At 36.3% G+C, this 22,220-nt stretch overlaps 3 protein-coding genes and 1 long non-coding RNA gene across 5 annotated transcripts; 1 reads left to right on the top strand and 3 right to left on the bottom strand.

Annotated features, from left to right (window-relative positions):
- Positions 1–5: 5 nt before the first annotated feature.
- gnl3l (guanine nucleotide binding protein-like 3 (nucleolar)-like) lies at positions 6–5,011 on the bottom strand. Its single transcript, XM_052569335.1, has 15 exons — positions 4,892–5,011; positions 4,752–4,792; positions 4,240–4,347; positions 4,010–4,126; positions 3,560–3,643; positions 3,314–3,449; positions 3,124–3,227; positions 2,874–3,018; positions 2,646–2,733; positions 2,387–2,564; positions 2,152–2,294; positions 1,314–1,450; positions 1,043–1,206; positions 759–933; positions 6–220 (listed from the first exon to the last, which is right to left on the bottom strand). Exons 1-15 carry the CDS (start codon positions 4,902–4,904, stop codon positions 153–155), a joined length of 1,701 nt encoding a protein of 566 aa, XP_052425295.1. The 5' UTR covers positions 4,905–5,011; the 3' UTR covers positions 6–152.
- Positions 5,012–9,743: 4,732 nt separating this feature from the next.
- Positions 9,744–12,147, bottom strand: LOC127968026 (red-sensitive opsin). The gene is made up of 6 exons (XM_052568874.1): positions 11,931–12,147; positions 11,374–11,670; positions 11,097–11,265; positions 10,776–10,941; positions 10,448–10,687; positions 9,744–10,362 (listed from the first exon to the last, which is right to left on the bottom strand). The coding sequence occupies exons 1-6, from the start codon at positions 12,031–12,033 to the stop codon at positions 10,264–10,266; spliced, it is 1,074 nt and encodes a 357-aa protein (XP_052424834.1). The 5' UTR covers positions 12,034–12,147; the 3' UTR covers positions 9,744–10,263.
- A 1,173-nt stretch (positions 12,148–13,320) lies between these two features.
- On the top strand, positions 13,321–14,704 carry LOC127968029 (uncharacterized). Of its 2 annotated transcripts, XR_008155878.1 has the most exons (3): positions 13,327–13,905; positions 14,160–14,186; positions 14,364–14,704. It is a non-coding gene; the product is annotated as an uncharacterized LOC127968029 (long non-coding RNA). The 2 variants fall into 2 exon arrangements; XR_008155879.1 differs by having other exon boundaries at positions 13,321–14,186.
- Positions 14,582–17,177, bottom strand: LOC127968027 (blue-sensitive opsin). Its single transcript, XM_052568875.1, has 5 exons — positions 16,620–17,177; positions 16,341–16,509; positions 15,974–16,139; positions 15,020–15,259; positions 14,582–14,889 (listed from the first exon to the last, which is right to left on the bottom strand). The coding sequence occupies exons 1-5, from the start codon at positions 16,990–16,992 to the stop codon at positions 14,782–14,784; spliced, it is 1,056 nt and encodes a 351-aa protein (XP_052424835.1). The 5' UTR covers positions 16,993–17,177; the 3' UTR covers positions 14,582–14,781.
- Between the last annotated feature and the right edge of the window lie 5,043 nt (positions 17,178–22,220).

Genomic DNA, 22,220 nt, shown 5'->3' on the forward strand with positions numbered 1-22,220 from the left:
CACAGTTAAGTCATTCTTCTCAGTCAGAGAAAGATTATTTATTTGCATATTTTAAATTATAAATAATTTAAATATACAAGTCTGTTAGTATCTCCAACCACATGTAAAAAGTAGAATGAACTCCCCTGAGCATCCTGGTTTAATAATCAAAATCAGCTGTCAGAGAAGGAGAAATTCAAGGCTGACGTAAGAGAATCTGAAAGTTTGGTGCCCAGTTTATCTATAAAAGAAAGGACAATGTGTGTTAGAATACACCATTTTAAAATCAGCTGTGTTTGACTTGTAATACATGTAAAACAAACGGTTAAAAACTTATTTCCAAGGTAATCACACATAGAATGGACTTCTTCAAAGAAAATGGGAGATACAGCCAACTTGAATCATGTGTGATAACCAATCACATTACAGCTTTGATGTCAGTGAATTAGTTGTGCAAGTCTATCACTGTTTCTGATACCACAGAAATGAATGACAAATGCCATAAACTCAACCCTACTTATAGCAAAATTGACTTTGGCTTCTTTTTTTTTGGTGTAAACTCTAAATACAGATAAATCCAAAATGTTTAACAGCAACATGTTGAAGATTAGCCAACAGGCTGTTAATTCATTAAATAAGCTGTTTTACCACAAATTCAATTATTCAGTGTAGCGCAGCCCCTCCTTCATTTAGATTGTGCTTTCTTTTTTCTTTTTTTTTAACCCTGGAGGCTTGCCTTAAAGTGGATTTAAAGGCAGGAAAAACAAAGTGGGTCTTACCAGCTCTCTTTTGCTGCTTCTTTCTCTTTTTGTTGGCAGCCAGGAGAGCCTGACCTTGCAGGAGTGGGTCAACATCCAGGATGTCTTTTAAGTCCACTGGCTTTGGGCCTACTTCTTTAATTGCACTACTGCCTTTTGACTTGGGATTTTTGAGCTCAACAGTCATTGGTCCAAACTTAATGGAAGAATTATAATTGAAATTCAAAAATTAGATTTGAGTCTTTAAACGAACATAACAAATCACCTAACCTTTGCACACTGAATGGCTAATAACCGCATCATACCTCTGGGTCCTCATCTGCATCCATTGATTCAATCGTTTCTGGAGGCTCAAGGTCCTCTGATGGGTCGTCCATTTGCTGTTCTGCTAACTCTTCTCCTTGACCTCCTTGTGTCAATCCGGATGTAGTCATACAGAAACCCATCTGTACATCAGATGTGCCACATTCTAAATTGGGAAAGTAAAAAAAAAGAAAAAAAGGCAAAAGTGCGTTTAAGTAATGTGTGTTTATAAAACTTGTGTTGTGTCATATCACTGCAAGTATACACAGTTACCAGCAAGTGCCTCCAGATTGCCCTTCTCCAGTTCATCCCAGTCAAACGCTTTACCCATCTCAGCTACAATCTCAGCACTGACATGAGTGGGCAGCGTGTGTGTTTCAGGAGGATGTGTGAAGTAGCTAATACGACCCCTGCAAAACAGAGAATGAAATTCAGAATTAACGTTACAGTTGTCAACAGTTTTAACCAACCAGCATCATCTGTGCAAGTTAAAGTAACATTTCATTTGACATATAACCAAATTTAAAACTGGACCTTTTCTGCTTTACAAACACTTGTATTTTTTTTAAAGAAATTAAATTATAGTTTAATGTGTATTTTAAAATGCTTCATTACATTAAAGTTGAACCACTGATGTCACGTGGACTATTTTAAGGATGTCCTCACTACATTTCTGGGTCATGAACATGTCAGTTGTGTTGCAGTCTAGAAAGGGTCAGAAAGCTCTCAGATTTCATCAAAAATATCTTTATTTGTGTTCTGAGAATGAATGAGGGTCTTATGGATGTGGAACAACATGAGGATGAGTAATTAATGACAGAATTTTCATTTTTGGGTGAACAATCCCTTTAAAGATATACTGTTTCCAATATGTATGCCTTTCTGCTGCGAAACACAAAAGATGATATTTTAAAGAAAAAAAAACTATTTGTATGCATGGAAATAGGTGAAAAACTCTTCAAAATTTCATTCTTTTTAACTTTACAGAAGAAAGTTTGGAATGGGAACAAGAAAATGTGGTTTGGAACAACATGAAAGATTTTTTTTGTGTGAAGTATCGCTTTTAAAGATCAACAAGTAACTGACATAAGTCACGGGACTTTAACCTCACCCTGTCCAATCCAGAAGAACACTTTTGGCAGCTTTGTCAGTGTCAGGCAGTCCTCCTTTCCTCAGCTTGCCTTGACGACGTGCGAGTAAGGCCAGGAACTCATGAGCCGTCTGGAAGTCTGTGATTCCATAATGATCCATAATCTATGTAAGAAAAAGTACAAACAACTGATCTCAACATTGTTTAATACTATGATTGCCCATGCAATAAAAGTTCTCGAAAAACGAGTTGCTACCTGCGTTTTATTGCAGCGCCTCAATATGGCTTCAACAGGCGGAACTGGGTCCACCAGCTGTTCAATCTTGACACAGTTCCGAAGGATCATAGCAGCATCACTGGTTGAGGTTGCCATGACAATACCAGGGCAATCTAAAAGTTTGATGTGTTTGTCTAAATGGACTTCCTGTAAACACCTGAAAAACCGATTGATTTTAGGTTAAGAGTACAGAAGATTTGAAATGTATGGAAAATATCAACAAAACGAATTAACATACTTAGTAACTCCAGGTGTAGCTCCAACATTACATGCACGAGAACGCTTCAAGCTGTTAATTAAACTGCTTTTCCCCACATTCGGAAAACCTGAAACATTAAAAGCGAGGTAGTGTGATTAAAAAAAAGATGGGTTTCTGCTGCTAACTGCTAACTTGCTTATTATGGAATTAGCAATGTAATTATTTACAAAAAACTATGTTATATCTCAGCTTTTGTGTGAAACTTACCAACCACTCCTACGGTTATGGCAGTTTTTATATCTTGGTTCCGGCAATAGTTTCCCAATAGTTTCATTAAACAATCTGCACCAACACATGCACTGCTCTCGAGCAGCTCTTGAGTAGCTTGGGTCACAGGCACACGACTGCGTTTCTGTAAACATCAAACAGAAAAAAAGTACTGTAACTTTGTGATTTTCTCAAACAGAACACAGTAATAAAAAAAATAAAAATAAAGTAAACAATTACTGCAACTCACCAAATTTTTGTTCTGCTGCTGAGTGGACGATTTGAAAGCCACAGTAGGAAACTCATTGCGAAGATATTTAATCCATTTTTCCACAATTTCTTTGGAAACCAAATCTGCAAGTGAAAATTGTAGTCATTTTATGTATTTCTGTCTGCTGCTGACTGAAGTTATGCGTACTAAAAACCAAGTATCTGCATACCAATTTTATTTAGAACAAGGACAATTTTCTTGTTGGTTCCACTTTGGACGACAGCCTGTTCAACCTGTGGACAGCGGCAGCCTAAGGGGTCTCTGGCATCCAGAACCTCTAAAATAACATCTGCTGCCTCTACAACCTGGTATACATATAAAAAAAAGTAAACTGTTATTAAGAATTGGTCATTAGATGTTCATGTTCAAGGAAATATAATGGGCTACCGAAACAGGTCAGTACAGAAAACAGCACCTTTTTAAATTCTCTGCAGTACGCTTTTCTTGAGTTCTCGGTCTCAAAGTTGACATGCTTTTCCAAATCTTGCATTTGAACTTCCTGCATCATTGCAACAAAAATAAAGTGTTATTAAGATAAAGCTCCAGTTCTTTAACAGTTTCCAATTAGAAAATAACAATTCACAAGTATGCTACAGCAATTGTACAAAATAGTGATATGGCTAAACTATAAAATGTAATTTGCATACATTTTAGGCTGTCCTTCTATATATCAGTCTATGAAGAAACACCACTTTGGCAAATTCTAAACTTAAGAGAAAAGGTAACATTTCATAAACATAAAAACGAATCATATTAACTCCACATATTTTAATGTACTGCATTTTAAAACACAATAAATGTATTCTGTTGTACTCTATAGAAAATCTTATCCATTGTCACATCGAATAAAATGTCGGACACAAACCCTTTGTTCAAACTCTTTTTGCCGCAATTGGATGTCTTTCTGAAAACTGTCCAGACTTCTCCTTTTCATCATTTCCTTTTCTCTTGACAACCTCTGCCTCTCCTGTTGCTCCTCCAACTAGAAAACAGCAGACAAAAATTGCATGTCAGCATTTTTTTATATATAAAGCTCTTCAATACAAGCATATGTCCTTCAGATTTGGTACTAGTACAGTACAGATCCGTCCTCACCCTCTGTTTTCTGAGTTCAGCTTGTCTCTGACTGTGATCTTTAAAGCTGCGCACATTAGGTACTCCAGGATCCTTCTTTCCTCCATGAGACTGCTGTCCATCTTTGGACTTTAGAGAAGAGAAACAGATGACAGTCAACAACAGGCAATGCATGTCAGAAGGTAAGACACTTAATTTATGTTTCACACTCTTAAATCCAAAGAGTGGCAAATCTTGGCAAAGAGCGGAACTTTGAAGCTGCTCAAATATAAAACTTGGTTTGTTCAACGTTACCTTTATCAAACCACATAATTCCCACACTTATCCCAGTTATTTCATAGTTTGGGTTATTAAAAATAGGAAGCCCGTGATAATAATGAAGTAGGAGTGTCCAAACATTTGATTGGTAGTGTTTCTTGTTCTGGTAAAATTTAGACATACAGTATGTCATATTCACTTTTCAACTGAACTAAACGCAGCATTGATTTGACTGTAATTTAGCATGTAGGCTAAACTACGTAACGTAACGTTACCTTTTTGCCGCAAAAACCCAGACGTTTCGCTCGCTTTTGTTCTGTAACATGATAAAAGCAATTAAATTAGAATGGCCACTATGTTAGCAAAACTTTCAATGCTCTACGTATAAAAAAGACAGAGAGATACATGTACTCACTGGCTTTAGACATAACTCCACGTGTGTGAGCAATGCTTGTGTGAAATCTCAAGGCTGCAACGAACACCAGTAATTTTCAAAATAAAAGTCTAAGTGGCCCATCGCTTTCCTATGGCTTAAAACCCATTGGAAAATTGTACAGCGGCACAGTGCTGCCTCATACTTACTAAAACGTGAATTCAGTACATTACTTTATTCTTACAACGTGGAATGATGTCCGATGTCCCCCAAAAACCCACTTTTTTTTCACACAAATATACTAATTTACCACAAATTCTTAAGACATGGGACAAAACACATCCAGCAATTGTAACTGTTTTTAGGATTATTTTTTGACTATTTTCCAATTTAAATGTCATGGGGGATTAATAATAGAATGCCTATTTAACACAATTATCCCCTTCAATTTAATTTTATCATTATAATATCAAATCTATTACACTTATTGTCTTCTCGCTTCATCTAAAACAGTGTGTCCACAGAGAAGGGTTCAATCATTTATATGCTATAAAATGAATAAAAATATATTTTAAAAGTAAAAAGAATAATAAAAAAACAGCTTTTTTATCAAAACCATCACTTAATACTATCTCATATCAAAGCAAGGTATTCAGTGTATCATAAGGTTTCATAAGGTTCATAAGGTTTAATCAGTGTTTCATAAGGTTTCAAAGTTATGTCCCCACTTTTTGTCGACACCTTCAGACATTCATTAAAATTAAAAAAAAAAGGGTTTGTCAGTGTATATCACTGGCAGCGATCACAAAGGACCCCCTTGCCCCATTCTACCTCTGCAGAGTATACATTATTGTCAGACAGGCTCTGGTAAGTTTTATAGTTTAAGAATATTTTAAATCCTGATGTTAATATTTACTGGGTCACAACCATTATATGGCAACACCATCTTCCGATTACTGAGGAATTTTTTTTAAATATTTAGATAATTTTATTTTCCTGAAGCAGGTTCTATAAGCTTCTAGCATCAATGGATAAAAAATTGCTACTACTTGAACTCCATTTGTTTTGTAAAAGCAATTTGTCAACACTGTCAGATGTTTCTACTCTGACAGGTCTGTAACCTTCGTCAGATGAACATTTTGATAATATTTCATTATATTTGTTGTGGAATGGTCACATGAGAATGTGCTTTGAAATGTCAAAAGCATCTTGATAGCTGTTAAAAAATAAATGTAAAATTATATTACTCAATCCAAGGTAAAATTTTGATTAAAAAAACAAACAAAAAAAACAAAAACAAAGAGTTGAGAGGGTTGCATCAAAGAATAGCTCAATAGCTTAATAAATATAAGATACATAAATATAGCTTAGCTTGTCTGAGAACAAGTTTTATTTATCATTTAAATTTTGCTCTCTGTTTTTTTCCTACTTCTCAAAAATCAGTGATACACAAATACACTCAACATTGTTTTAACCTAATGAGTTCCTTCATATAAGCTTCCTAGTAAAAGTCGTGACTTTACTGGCCAGGCCAGGTGAAATCCTCTATCCGCTTGATGTGGAATAGAGTTTATGTGGGATTACAAGATGTTACCTGGCTTCATGTGTTCTGCATCTTATTAAACCATTGCAAGATACATTTAAAAAAAAGTTAAAGAAATTCAAAGTACAATAATCTTAAAAGTAAAAAAGTGAGTTTTTAATTGCTGAAGAGCATCATTTAAAGCATTTGATCTTTTATTTCTCTCTTCTTTGCTAATATAAAAATTCTTTACATGATTTTTGATCTTAGATGATCCCTAACAGCAAGCAGAAATAATCAAGAGATGAGGGGGGGAAAGAATACATTGAATGCACTTCTACTAACATTTTGTTAACACTTCAGACAACTGAAATATTGAAAGCAGGACAATGCATATTTTTGCTGCATGGTTCTTTTTCTTTAGAAAACAATTACAAATATGATTTTTTTAAACCATAATTTGGTTATTGCTAGTACCCAAATTTCTTTAGGTCTTACCAAATGTTCAACATTTCCAAGAAACAGTAAACAGAGATTTTTTCATTAAATATGTAGTCAAGTCTATTCCAACTTTACTGGGCTCTTCAAATGGATCTGTGAACAAATGAGACATTATTATTCATATATATTATATATTATTATAATTATATATGATATTATATTATATATATTATCATCCACTTCTACTTATTCGTCATGTGTAGAAGTCCAGGTGTTTCCCGAAGATCAGATTTTGTGAAGTACCCTTGTGTTATTGCTGTCGGTATAGATGAAAACAGACTCCCCCGTTGTGCTGTTCCCTTGTTGTCTGGCAGCAAAGGCCACAATGGCCCACTCTGCCATTTCAAAAACCCTGGAGAAAATTTTACATTTAATCATGGTTACATTCTCATTAAATGCGACCAAAAATAGTAAATATTGCAGTGGTTGTACCTGTTAACATTCTTGATGGCAAGTGGTTGGCTCTTCCTTTGCTTTTTATGTCTCCTTTTGTGTTAAAATCGCATTCATCAAACTGGCAGACTGGTGTCACAGCCATCTGCTGGAGTGCCCTTGCCAGTCATCAAAGGGCACTCTTCTGGACTGTTGTTTGTGTTGTTCTGGACTTCAGTTCCCATCACGCCTTGCACTTATTAGTTAAATAAATAAATACATTTTTAGCAAACACTTTTATCCAAAGTGATTTTCAGTGCATTCAGGCTAACAATTTTTACCTAACATGTAATTAGTTAATCTAATTAGTATTAACATGTAATTAGTTCTCATTGTTCCCAGCTTTGTGTCATTTATGGTGCTTTTCCACTACATCGTATGTCATGCTACGGCTCGGTACAGTTTTCCACTGGGTACAGTACCTGGTACTTTATTTTAGTACCACCTTGATTGAGGTTCCCAGTGAACCGTGCCATTACCAAAACATGACGTGTAAACTCTGCTGATCATGGATTGGCCAGAGAGAATTGTCACTAACTACGCCACTGAACTGGCGACACAATCACAAAATAACTGCTACTCAGCCAACGAATGATCGAATGCAACTGTTTTGAATAAACACACCTTTTTTTAAAAACCAAGAGGTTTCTTTGTCTGTTGCGGAAGAACAGAAATTATTCTCGTTGATGGCAGAGGAGCAGATCTAGCGTGAGCTTGATGGGGCGATGTGGAATGAAACATTTTTTTAGGAGTCGTAGCGTTAGAGACGTCGCAACTATAATGTCATGTGTATAATCACATCCACTCTAAAGCGATACTAAACCGTACTGAGCCGTGCTGAGCCGAGTCATACCAAGCAGTGGAAAAGTGCCATTAGTCTTATTAGTTCCCCTATTTATAACATGTTCTGTTAGCCAATGTGAGATGGAAGCACTTCAGACTCTGGATTATTGGGGTTTTGTTAACTAACTCTCTTTCCCGCAGTTTAGTGGTAACGCCAGGTCAGTCTGAGCCCATTGCAGTGCCCCTGGAGATGCCAGAGTCCGCTGTAACTTCTCCAGAGAACAGTGAAGTTTCCCTATCTCTGACCCGTAAACATAATGTGAGAAGGAGGAAGGCAGCTAAGTCTGCTCCTGTGGTCCCAAATCTGGTGGTCCTGCAGGACCTGACTCCTGTGGTCCCAATTCCAGTGATTGTGGAGGATCTGACTTCGGTGTTCCCGACTCTGGTGGTCCAGGAGGACCCGACTCCTGTGATCCTTAGTCCATTGGTCCTGAAGGACCCGACTCCAGTCTGCTCCAGTCTGGGGAGCCCTCATAATCCACTACAGAGCCTGCTCCAGTTTGGGTGCCTTCAGAGTCCACTCCAGAGTTCGCTCCAGTCTGGAAGCTCTCCATATCCACTCCAGAACCCGCTCCAGTCCAGGAGTCCCTGTAGGTGGGGGGAGTGAATGAACAGATCTCACTTCCACCCTCAATAGCCATAGCTGAAGTGCCCTTGAGCAAGGCACTGAACCCCTAATTGCTGGGAAAAATAGCTGCCGACTGCTCCGTGTGTTCATGGTGTGTGTGTGTGTGTGTGTGTGTGTGCGCGCGCACTTGGATGGGTTAAATGCAGAGCACCAGTTTCGAGTATGGGTTACCATACTTGCCAAATGTCACAAATTTCCATGCATGGTACATTTGCACCCATACAAACACGACACATGGATACCCAGAATTAAAAAGGTAAGACCTTATTTTGAGGTTAATCTTCCTTAGTTAAGAAGTGCTTTTTGTGTCACGATTTTCCAATTGAAATTGCTTAGCCCCCTTTGGCTTAAACGGAGGAAATGCAATTGACTTGCTCTTACTTGCAGACTTCTTAGTGACTTTTAAGCTTTAGATCCTGTCTAGTAGCCTACAATAAAACATATTGAAATGAAAATGGATTTATTTTAAGTGGATTTTGTCTGGCTGTCTAAGGGATTTCAGTGCAATTGTTTTTTTGTTTTTTTTCTTTGAAGTGAAACATGGGAAAACGTGTCAAATTTAAATAAACAAATTTGAAACAAGATAATGGACTCTATTCACATTTCAAGGTTTGGAACATAGAAGTATAGGAGACCATAGCAAATATTATTCTTCCATTCACATTTAACTTCAGCTTCACAAGACAAATCCACTATTGGATTTCCAAGACTCTCCACAATAGGAAAAACATATAGAGATGGATTGTCACAAATAATTAGGATGACAAATTTACAGTCACTTCCTCAGCAGCAGTAACATCCTATTAGCATGTTGACTAGTTATTGATTGATTTATTGATTGATTGATTGATTGAAATTCAATTCCAGGGGAATATAATAAGTATAGTTAACATTAAATATTTAAATATAAAATATGATAATTTCAATTCTTGTAATATATCTAATAATGAAAGACACAAAACAAAATATTTATTTTGCTGCTTTTTTATTTTCATCAAAGAAAAAATAGAACCATATTACATGCTGTACATGGGCAGTCATCTATCTATCAAACTTTTTTTTTGTCATTTTTGTTTTCTTGCAAGATGGCTACAAAATTAAACTTAATTCAGAATAGTACATTAAAATGAGGCGAAATATCTTTTCGCTGTTAGTTAATTCACACTGAGTGTCACATTCCCACAATGAAGTGCTGTATATAGGTGCACAACCTTCTGAATAGCCAATGGACAAATGATTGTGTGACAAATGATTACCATAAAAACTGTAACATTGTTCCTGTGGATCTTAAGCCGCAGGGCCATTGAGAAAGTAATGTTAACACATACTGTCATGCAACAAGGTATTTCCCCATCACTCCAAGGAAAATATATGGAAGCAGAATCATCAAGATACGGTGAGGGTAAACAAGAAATATAAAAAGTCCCATTGTCATCTTTTTTTCCCATGTCTGAGTCAAGACGTTTCTTTTGAGATCTGGTGTGCAATTTATGCAGGAGCCACAGAGGACACTTCTGTCTTGGATGTAGACACCTCGGAACCATCATCTACCTTCTTTCCAAAGAGCTGCATGATGCATACACGGAACTGCAAAGAAATACAAATCAAGATTATTTTGCCAATTTTCTCAATGTGCTCAAGGTCTGAGCTCTGTTAAACAGCATTGACCTACCTGTCGGTTCATGAAGACATAAATAATGGGGTTGTAGATGGTGGCGCTCTTGGCAAAGTAGGCAGGCATGGCTGCTGCCAGTGGGTGGAAGGCATAGCCTGGGTTTGCAGCAGCAAAGCATGCAAAGAATGTGTATGGTCCCCAGCAAAAACAGTAGGCAAAGATCATGACAACCACCATTCTGGACACTTCCTTCTCTGCTTTCTGCGTGGACTCAGAATCCTTCTGCTGCTGGGCGACCTGTTGGAAAGAAATGACTTGTGCTTAGTGCTTTGTGCCTTTTTACGAACTGGAAAAACTTCTGAAAGCATTCCAGGAGACAACTTACAGTACGAATGGCAAGCCACACAGCAATGTAGCAGAGAATGATAATGGCCAGAGGGATGATACAGCAGGTGATCATCAGGACAATCATGTAGGACTGGACACCAGGGTCCTCACTTCCGCTGAAGACATCAGGCCCGCAGGAGGTCTTTAGACCATGAGGCCAGAATCTTTTAGAAAATAATGGATCAGAAGGTCCACATTTTAGCTTGTGTGGAACGTCTTACATGCTTGTCTTACCAGCCAAAGAATTAAATAATTTTATGTTGAATATACTCCAAGCTGTCAAATTACTCAATATAGATGATTTAATAATGGATTTTACCTGCTCCAGCCAAAGATGGGTGGTGCACACCAGATAGCAGACCAAACCCAGGAGAAGATGATACCAGCAGATGCCCATTTAGCATCAAACTTGACATTTCCAAATGGTTTGCAGACAACCACCCATCTTTCCCAAGAGATGACAGTCAAAGACCACAGACCAGCGATACCTGTTGATTGTGACGTTAAATACTATGAAAAACCTGACAAAGTTTCAACTTTGGTCCAATGCATTTATCTATAGTTGTGAACAATTATGTCTTTGGGCAGTAACTTACCACATACAGACACGGTGAAGCCTTCAAAAATACACATGGGGTGTCCGAGGATAAAGTAGCCAAAAAACTGGTTGGTGACACTGATGGTGCTGGCCAAAAGTGTCTCTGCTAGATCAGCTATAGCGAGGTTGACCAGGATCCAGTTAAGAGGGTGACGGAGCTTCTTAAATTTGGCTGTGGCCACCAGCACCAGGCCATTGGTGAAGGTCGACGCAACGACCACAAAGAACATCCACACTGTTGCTAGGTTGTACACCCATCGAGGGGCAATGTGGTAGTTGGGTCCCTCAAAGGGATCTGGAAATGAGAAATAAAGAGCAGTGTTATCACCTTGAAGGAATTCTCACTTAAAATCCATTACAACCAACTCTCATGTTTCTCATTTATCAGTCTGAAATTGTTCTTTGTCCTGTCTGTTCTTTCTGACTATAAAAAAATTCCTTTACTACCACCATTTTGAAACAGATATTGCTCTATCATGTTAACAGAATATCCATGTTACTATAATAACTATAATGTGTTGAGAAATAATACAGAAAAAAATGCTAAAGACTCACCCCTGGTGTTATTGCTGTTTGTATATACAAACATTGATTCCCTCGTCGTTTCATCTCCCCTTCGCCTAGCTGCGAAGATTGCATCTCCCCACTGCTCTGCCATTGTTGGCTGTTGTTGTGTAGCCCAAACCTGTAGTTACCTGGCTGCCGTAAAGGTCTGGGCCTTTAGGTTTGTACTATCTGCTGTCTCTGGCCGACTTGCACCGACAGACTTTGGGCTCCTGTCAAAGTGCTTTTATATGTGCTGTCTTACAGGGTGGAGAATTTTTGAGGTCAAAACAGGTATCAGGAGCAGAACCAAGACTCATTCATTAGGCTTACAGGAGGTCTAAGCTACTGTTCCTTCCTAGGATTGTTGAAGCCATCAAAGGTAAACCAAAACAGTGTACGGTGACATTTGGCATGACCGAGCCTGGAGTGATTATAAGGTGACAGCGCCCTTTGATGCTTTCTAAGTTTTAAATTTAGGTCATGGATCACTTTTGCCCTTGACTCAAGCTTGCCCTTGACAAGAATGACTTTTATTAAACATGCATAAGAAAATTATTGCAAGTAAAAACAGTTAGCATTTTCTGAAACAAAAACAGCATTAGAGTGCTCTGGCTTGTAAAATATCAGATTCCTTTCTGATGTGCAGTATAACTCTGAATTTTAGGTTTAAAAAATGCATAGAAAGGTTCCATTATGGATTTTACAATGGCCCCTGCTGCCTACTGCAGGAGTAAAGAATCTTTAGATTATTTTAAGTTGTAGATTGTATTAATTGGAGCATTGCACAAATACTGCTCACTTGCACATTCATTCCTTATGTACTGCATAGTTACATAGAATCTATTACGTAGCTTCTATTCTATTCCACACTCACATGCACGCAAACACACATGCAACATTCAGCACAAAAAGGTTTAGGTGTATGTGTTCTAAGGATATTAATATCATTGAAGAAGCAAGATTTTAGGCCATTTCAATGCTGCAGGTCCACCTGCAAGTCATAAATAATGTTAAACTGACTGCACAACTTTGCTGAATACTTATATTTAAGTCTTAATAAAGGACATGAGAATATTCTCAATGATATCAGTGTCATTGTATACTCAGTTCCACACAGTTTATGCCCAGCAACTCTTAATCATTAATCTTTCATGCCAATTAAAAACAACTTCAACAATCATAATCATCATCTTTTGTGCAGGGTAACTGTAAGTCAGACATCTAGGTTACACTCCAAGTCCAAATCAGCTTATTGGGACAACTGGGGTACCCAGGTACCCTCCACACAGGATCCTAATTAGTACTGACAAGGATGCAGCCCAAACCTTCCTAATCCCACTGGATTGATAGTTCAGTTTAGGGAAAGCAGGGTTTATCTGAAAATCTTGATGAGGTCAGTTTTAATCTCTGCCTGTTTCTGACGATAGACGTTTTCTTTTTTTTTCATTTATCTGCTTCTCCTTCTATTGTGGCAAAGTGGAGCAGGAGGAAGTGAACACTTGGATGAGGATGAGGATGGAGCCAACACAAAGAAAAGAGCAGTCTGTAAACCCTTTTTTTACTCTACCAGTTGTTTCGTTGTTTTTAAGGATTGTACCGATATGTATGTTATTTAGATCAGGTATTTTTTCCATTATGATCTTTTATACTTTCTTTAAAAGTGAACTTAATGGAATTAATATATGTGCTTTGGTGGGATTAAGAATCAATGGTCATTATTGTGATGTTTTGTTGAGATCACAGTGTAAATCATATATTCAGAGATGTAGTTGAAAAGGATGTTTTTCAGAAACAGATGGATCAGAAAGTTTCATGGGACAGCACACAGTCAGTCGTATGTCTGGAATTCCGCTAGTTCTGAACTATTCGTGATTGGAAAAAGTTCACTACTAGCAGAACTCGAATATACAACTGAATTCTCAACGAAAGCTCAAGAATAGTTTGGTCCTACATGGCCTGCCATTGGACAACTGCTGTATTCACGGTACATAGTGCTGAATGTGTATTTAAAAAAAAATACATTTGACTGAAATTAATCCATATGATAGATGTTAATCTAACATGGGCAAAACTTTGCTTTTCCTGCTCATTGTTTCTCTAACATCATTTGTGGTTTAATTTCTAGATAAACTACCAAGTTGATCTTGCTCTTTATTTGATTGTGTCAGACTGATTTGAAAATTGAAAAAAAAAACTAACTTAACATTGTTTCTTTGCACTTTTCTCTTGATTTGGAAGTGATCTACTTATTGGATGAAGATTAAGGTGAGTAAGCATGCATATGCAAATCAATGACGTGAGCAATGACATTTCTAAAGAGACATCGAAAACCACTGTGCATATATTCTCATGATTAATTATTAATGCAATAATTAAAAATCATTAAATATTAGTGCAGCATTTCAATGCAAAGATAATACTGTGTCTGACTTTGTTTTTCAGACCATCCTTGGATGTGTTACTCCATTACTCATAACCGAAGCACTACGGACTTGATTACAATCAGACATATAAGACACTTCCCTGTTTTCATGTTTAGTTGTGGTAAAATGGTGTGCTTACTACATCAATCTGTTTAAAACAGGAAGAAATGTAATATATTTAATATATATAAACCTTTGTACATCACTGCTCTTCAACTGATACATTTAACAACAAAATTCTTTTTTTCATTGCATTTATTGTACATTTTTAATGATAACACTGAACTTATACTAATTCTACTGGTTCAGCAAGCCAAGATAAAATTACAAAAATGTTGACATTAAAAGCAAGAATTCCTATTGTGTCTGTTTATTATTTACAATCGTTGTAAAATTGTTTTTCACTGCCACAGTATGAGGTTACACTGAAAATAGGTTTATTTCTCTGGTGCAACGGAGGAGACCTGGGTGACCTGAGATGAAGTAGAGGCCTCATCTTCCTCAATATTTTTGCCACAGACCATCTTCATCATACAGGAACGGAACTGGGTTTCAAAAGTAAAGAGCAGAAAATGTTACTTGAAGTGAAAGTTATGCAATGTGAACATGTGGTACTGTTGTCCTGTGTGGAAAAACTACAGCAATACTTAAAATACTTAGCACATAATGTCATACCTGTTTGTTCATTAAGACGTAGATGACAGGGTTATACACTGTAGAGGCTTTGGAAAGGCAGGATGGTATAGTTGCCATTCTCAGATCAAATTCTTCACCACGGTGGGAAACTATCCAGAGAGAAAAGCTAGCATATGGTGCCCAGCATACCAAGAAGCCTAACACCATCACAACCACCATCTTCGTCACCTCCCTCTCTGCCTTCTGGGTCGAAGCTGAATCTGCTTGAGCTTTTGCTGCCTGATAGAAAAAACAAGGGATTTTTGAGCACCTGGCAACATGACCAGCACTATAATTATCTATGTACAGTCTCCATCTAGTGTTAATCCAAAAGCATTAAAGAGTGTTGCAGAGCAAGGAAACAAATGTGTCATTTGTTCATGTAAGAAATACATAATAACGGAGCCCAGCATATGACATGCTAGAAAAAAATTAATAAATTGTGTGCACGATTTACTCATTTGTTCTCTCGAATAATACATTTTGTGCACAATTTAGCAAATCGAATGAAATAATTAGTAAATTGTGTGCACAATTCATAAATCAAGGGAACAAAATAGTAAATCATGCACACGATTTAGCCTACTATTTTTTCCCGCATGCCATGTGCGAGGCTCCCTACATAATAAATGGTATTTTATCTTTATTTAGTGTTAGTATGTACCCTGACTTTATTAAAACATTAAACTTTATCATGTTCATGTGGCTGAAGTTTTCCAATTGAAAAAGAAAGAACAGAGATCAACAGAAAATAATATGGTTTTGTGGTCTTATTATTTATTAAAATACTTTTTTTTTTTTTTTTTTTATTTAAAAAAAAAAAAAACACAGAAAAACATTGTTGTTCTATAAAATTCCTCTACCTCACTAAAACTTTTACTCTTTTCTCGAAACATTTCATTAAAATAATTAATTCTGGGGCAGCTTTCAATGAGAAATAGAAATTGTACTCACTAATTTGAGTGTGATGAGTAGTTGGCCATAACAGAACACGATGGTGCCGAAAGGAACAGCAAAGCAGAAGCAGAACAAAAACATGACGTAGGATTCGTTGTTGTATTTGTTGTTAGTGGTATACCAGTCAGGTCCACAGGAGCACTGCAAACCTTCAGGTATGTACCTGCAAGAGAGGTCTTGGTGAAATTGATGCTACAGACAGCTCCACACAGCTGAATTATAATCAGATTGAGAATTTCACTTCTAGACTTGAACTAGCTGTTAAGGAGTGGAGCAAAAAGGTGTTGGTTTTCCTTCTTCAGGTTAAGTGGAGGGAGGCACTGTGGCTTTGTTTTTATTAGTGTTTTATGAGCAGTGGACTTACCGGCTCCAGCCAAACAGTGGAGGGAGTGAAGCTGCCAATGCACTTATCCAAGGAAGTATGCAGCCAGCTATGGCATGAGGGGTCTTGAAGGTAAAGTTCCCAAGGGGTTTGCAAATGACCAGCCACCTTTCAAATGCCACTACAGCAAGAGACCACAAACCCACCATTCCTGCAAAAACAGAAAAACAGTTTACTGAAACTATCTGTGAACTACAATGGACTAAAGAAGCTTTAAACACATAAGCTTTTTAAATAATGTCGATGCTTGTTGCATTTTACCTCCGAGCGTTGCAAGGAAGCCCTCTATTTTACATGCTGTCGCCCCAAAGATAAAGTACCTATTAAAGAATGAGTAGAATGATAACGGGGAACCAAAAATGGCCACGAACAGGTTGGCAATGGAAAGGTTCACAAGAATATAGTTAAGGTGAGATCTGAGTTTCTTGAATTGAATTGTGCAAAGAATGGTAAGGATGTTGATTGAAGCCCCTCCGATGAAAATGAAGAACATAAAGACAGACATGGCCATGAATATGCCTTGGTTTCCCAGGTGGTCCTGGGGGACCAAAAAAGGGCTGTAGGCTGAGAGGTTGTTGATATCTAAAGGGATGGGGATGTAGAAGTCCTCGTGAAACTCTGGTACTTGCTTCATCTTGCTTGAAACTTGCAACCACTCCACCGAGAACGCTATAACAGCTTAAAGCTTAAATCAGTTGTTATTTTCTTCGCAGATTACTGCAGCATCACAAAAAAAATAAAGTACAACCCGTATCGATGTAAATTCTCTCTTCGTTGATGACAAGATGAAGCCTCCCTCGATCGATTTCCAAGTGATCCGTCTTTTATAAGGATTCAAAAGATTCCTTTTCGCTCCTCCCAAATGGTCTTAATGGAAGGATTTGTGTTTGCTGTCATCTACAAAACACACAGGCTCTTGTGCACACACACACACAAAACTACATCTGTGTATTGCAAGACACACAATTCACATAATCTCATTTCCAAAACCTGGCTAATTCGGATCATCCCTTTCACCCTGCAGTGGTTCTGTGTTAGCGATGGCAGGTAATCTGCTGCACAGTGCAGATAATTCAACTAATGACTTGCAGTTAACCCGTCTTTAATCTGCTTCCCATCGTATTATCTCCAGCTTTGAGCATGGAATCACAGCCTTTGTGAAGAGCCTCAAATACCTGACAGCTCAAATGCCCTTGACACTCATCTGTAGAGCGTTCTTGTGTCAGATCCATTAAATGAACTTCAGTTTATAGTTTACACCCATAAGCTACATAAGCAAAATCTAAGCAAAGAAAAAAAAGATAATGTGAAATGCTGTGAAAACCTTGCTTGTCAGCACACTGCATCACACAGAAATAATGATGAATTGCCAGTATTGACTTCACAGACACATCATTCGATTGTATTGTTGATGTTCATGACTGTTCATTATTTTAAGTTTTTTCTTGTTCTGTATTTTGATTAGACAACCTTAGACTGCTTTGTGAAAGTTGAAACAGAATTATCTATTTCAGCTTTCATAAAGCAGTCTAAAGAGAATATGATTTTATAATTATTCATTTGTTGTATTAATTAAAGTCAGTAAATCCAGTGCATCCACTGTAAATGACATCAAATGTGCTAATGACATAGGTACACATTTTTCATCAAAAAAATACTCTTAATAAGGTTAATAATCACACTAAACGTGAATGTTACACAAATATAGTATTACATAAGACTATATAAACCTATACACTGTAAAACATTATATTATCAGTAAGTCACGGCAACTTATGTTTTTATCACAATTTCTTTTCTTTTTTTTTTACATTTTATTGGTTTAAAGTAATTTAAGTTGAAAAGACTTGTACATCAAAGTTTATTAGACTTCAGTTATGGCAGCAACTACTCTGAAATAGACTGATTTTTTTTTTACAGATTTACAGGATGGAGTAGTCATGGAATAAAGCCAAGGTTTATCTGTACCTTATTGGTTTTGTTGCTCCAATGAGATAATGAGAAACAAACCTTAATTTGTTTAGAGCAGCCACTTTAAGACAGACTGGTAAAGCAATTTAAAACTTGAACATAACACAGTTTAAGGTTTGTATAATTGCTCATTGACAACATCAAAACAGAATTGTTTGATAAAAATGTATAATTGTATATATTAAAATAACATTGTTTAATTATTAAAAGACAACTTGATAAGTACAACTCTTCATAATTACAATTTGAAAATGCACACTGTTCACCCTTTGCAAAAATGGAGTTGCTGTGTGTGTTAATAATGCAAATAAATAAATGAAACATCAAATGTTTCATTCAAATGTAATTGCAATGTGAGGCGTCACTTTAAGTTATAAATAATATTGTAACGGTTTTCATATAACTGCAGCTTGTGCACGTGGCATTAAAATGCAATAAATTGCACACAATCCATTAAGCAGGCACAGTCATATTGTGTCATCCTGTGAAAAGTTACCGCGTGAGCAAAGAGTGGGATTTGAGTCAGAGTCTTCTGGCTTATAATACCCCTCTGAGCTAATCACTCCCTGAAAAGTAAACAGCAGATTTCCCATATACCATGAGGCAAAAATTCCCAACTACACATTCAACACCAGTATATTTACTCACTACAAATGTTAAACATACTTATTATGTTTCAGTATTTCTAGTGCCACATAAGCTTGCATGAAAGTCATCTGAAAAGTAGGAAACTTAAGTTGCTCAATAAGAGTAACAATAAGTAAGAAAGAAAGGCATATATGTAGGTTAAGGGTGAATATAAGGTGTATTAGCCACAAAATGTCATTATCATGTCAAATTATCATGGTCTTAAAATCATTCTCATTTCCATATCATCAAAATCTCTGCAAATGAGCCTTTTTACTGCCCATTTTGTCACCCTACGTGGTCAAAGCTCTGCCCCCTCCCTCTTCTTCTGTTTTAATCTCTGGTCTTCCTCACCACTATGACCCATATGAGGATCTGTTTAGTGGCTTAGGACTAATTATTGACTTGTGCTAAGGCTCTTAACCACCACAGTCAGTGTCGGGCAGTTAAGAGGGGTGCTTGAGGTAAAGACACCTGTTAGTGCGTCACAGTTATCTCCGGCCTATTAACCTGCTTCAGAGCTGAGTTTGTGTCAGTATGTCTACAGCCAGATTATAGTTTTATTCACCAGTCTTAGTGATTAATATTAACAAGTGAAAATGCAATAACAAAACCAGAAGCAAACACAAACTGTATAAATCACAAGTTCAAAGTTCAAATTTATTTCTAAACCACCGAATAAAACAACTCTGACCACAGTGCTGTACAAACAGTAACGCATTTTGGACCATCTGCAGTCTGTCTAAAACTTTATTTTGAGCACCATAATATACCGAATTGCAGTAGTCTAAGTCATTAATTACATTTTCCAAATATTTCTAGGATAAAAAAGGATTAAAGGGTTAGTTCACCAGAAAATTAACCCATAAATGACTCACTCTCAAGTCATCCTAGGTGTATTGTCTATGACTTTCTTCAGACGAATCCAGTCTGAGTTATATTAAAAATTGTCGTTGATCTTTTAAGCTGTTTCATTGCACTCAGCAGGTGTTGAAGTCATCAGTCCAAAAGAAGTTAAATAAAAAGTGCCTATCCTTCATAAAAAAAAAAATGTCTCATACAGCTCCGGGGGGTGAACAAAGTCCTCCTGTAGTGAACTGATGTGTTTTAATAACCATATTTAAAACTCAATAATCAGTTTAATCTAGTTTGCACTCACTGTTGTACATTTTGGCTGAACTAACCCTTTAATCTTAGAGATCATCCTCAATTTGAAAATACTCTTTCTGAAGACTTAATTTATCTGCTTGTCAAATTTATATGTGCTATCACAAATCATCCCCAATTTTTTTACTTGATGTTTCCGAACGGGGCTCAGGGGACCCAGCCTATTTTGAATTGTGTTAGATAATAATGCTCTGAATATTGAAGTTTCGTCTTATTTGATGTAATTACATTATATTAATTATTATAAATTCAAGGTAATGTTGTATTTAAAAAAGTAAAAACATCGACATTCAACAAGCAACATTAAAAGAAATGTTGCCAATAAATTTTTGAGCATTTAATAAGGTTAAGTATTAGGAAATACAATAACTTTAATCAATGTTAATAAAGAAAGATATTTAAAATTGTTACAAACTTGCATATCATTTAAAAAGAAAAAATGAATAGCTTGCTCTATTTTTTTTCTATTCTATCTGTTTTCTTTTTATTTATTATATTATTTAAAAACCCCTTGCTACATGTACTGTGTTATGCTAAAAGAGACTTGTTATAGCACTTCTATATATAATTGCTCTTTTTTTTTTTTTTTGATTGCTTCCATTGTCCTCATTTGTAAGTTGCTTTGGATAAAAGTGTCTGCTAAATGAATAAATGTAAATATCTAACAAGAATGGCTGGGTTTGTAAAAATGAAACTGACTGAGGTTTGAGCAGCTGGGTTTAAATATAATGCTGTTATATAATCACTTTGGGTGAAAGGAAGTGTTTACAGAGGATTAATGGTTTTCTCTTTTCTGCTACATCCTGTATCTGACTATGTGCTAAAGCACCTTGCGTGATACCTTAATTGTTTAATCTAATCAAAATAGACACCAGTACTTAATTTCACTGTTCCGGTATTTCAACAAGCTGTATAATTTACGTGCAACCTTACATAGATATTTGGTAACATTTGTGTCATTCATTAACATCAGTCAACCAACAATGAACAATATTTATCCAGCATTTATTAAACATTCATTAAACATAATGTTAAAAAAGTAGATGATTACAATAATAATGATTTTTTTTCTTAAGTTTTGATTGAAATCAACTTTCTTAGATTATAATTTGTCCCATTGCAGTCAGAGAGATTTGGCTCTACTATGATCAGATTCAGAGAAAAGTGACTGTATTGATCTCTATAGCATGACATAACATACGTGTTGATTAATAATAAAATTCACATTTAGACAAAACATGGAATTTTCCATTACTTGTGTGATGGATTTTAGTGAAATGGATCAGGGCAAAGACCGAAGGATCACAGTGATTAACGTTGACAACGCAACACGACCAGAAGAGGGAGGAGTCTTCTACAAAGTTAATGATCACAAGCCTCTTTATAAGGCATCTGAAACACAGTTGCAGTTGCAATGCAACCTTGAGAATTGCAAACACACACTGTGAAGGTATTACAGAATGGTTATCGCTATTGTTTATTCTCAATTTATAAAATAAACACAATAATGAAAACCAGCAGAAACTATATATACTATGTTGTAGCTAGATACAACTAAATATTATGCTATGTTTCTTTTTAGTTATAAAGCATTGGTGAAAAGATTATTTTTAGAGCATCAGTAGTTCTCCAATGTGTTTAATCCGATTCCATAAGTACATTAGTACAGGGACGCATACAATTTGAACTGATTGCTTTACTTTTGATGGATAATCAACAGAAAAGTTTGTATTTAGAGCCTCTAGAATACCACAGTTGCCTGTAGAAAAGACAAACAAAATGAGACAAATGAAATGTCTTTAATATCTAAATGGATTAAATGGAGAATAAAAGGAGAAAAGACCCTGGTAATGTTTCAGAAAATATTTTGTCAATATCACAAACTCTGCACCTCACACTTGCCAATATCTATGCATTTCTTTAATAATAATAATAATAGTAATAATTTCAAAAATTGTTATTATTTCCTATCACCTACTGCCTGTAAAACTTTGTCAACTACAATGTATTTATTATTCAGTATTATGCTAATAATCGAGCAGAATGCAGAAACAATGTGTATTGAAAATTAAGAGATGCTACAGTGCCACCTAGCAT

Source organism: Carassius gibelio, chromosome B11, assembly GCF_023724105.1.
Source record: "Carassius gibelio isolate Cgi1373 ecotype wild population from Czech Republic chromosome B11, carGib1.2-hapl.c, whole genome shotgun sequence".
Taxonomy (NCBI): domain Eukaryota; kingdom Metazoa; phylum Chordata; class Actinopteri; order Cypriniformes; family Cyprinidae; genus Carassius; species Carassius gibelio.

Coding starts and splice junctions, on each gene's coding strand:
- gnl3l (XM_052569335.1), bottom strand. Junction 3,644..4,009: donor AAAAAGAGTTTGAACAAAGG/GTTTGTGTCCGA, acceptor GCAATGATGCAG/GAAGTTCAAATGCAAGATTT. Junction 934..1,042: donor ATGCAGATGAGGACCCAGAG/GTATGATGCGGT, acceptor TCTTCCATTAAG/TTTGGACCAATGACTGTTGA.
- LOC127968027 (XM_052568875.1), bottom strand. CDS start 16,992: ATGAAGCAAGTACCAGAGTTTCACGAGGACTTCTACATCCCCATCCCT. Junction 16,510..16,619: donor CTTCCTTGCAACGCTCGGAG/GTAAAATGCAAC, acceptor CTGTTTTTGCAG/GAATGGTGGGTTTGTGGTCT. Junction 15,260..15,973: donor TACTCATCACACTCAAATTA/GTGAGTACAATT, acceptor TTTTTCTATCAG/GCAGCAAAAGCTCAAGCAGA.
- LOC127968026 (XM_052568874.1), bottom strand. CDS start 12,033: ATGGCAGAGCAGTGGGGAGATGCAATCTTCGCAGCTAGGCGAAGGGGA. Junction 10,688..10,775: donor TGTGGCTTGCCATTCGTACT/GTAAGTTGTCTC, acceptor TCTTTCCAACAG/GTCGCCCAGCAGCAGAAGGA. Junction 10,363..10,447: donor ATGTCTTCATGAACCGACAG/GTAGGTCAATGC, acceptor ATTTCTTTGCAG/TTCCGTGTATGCATCATGCA.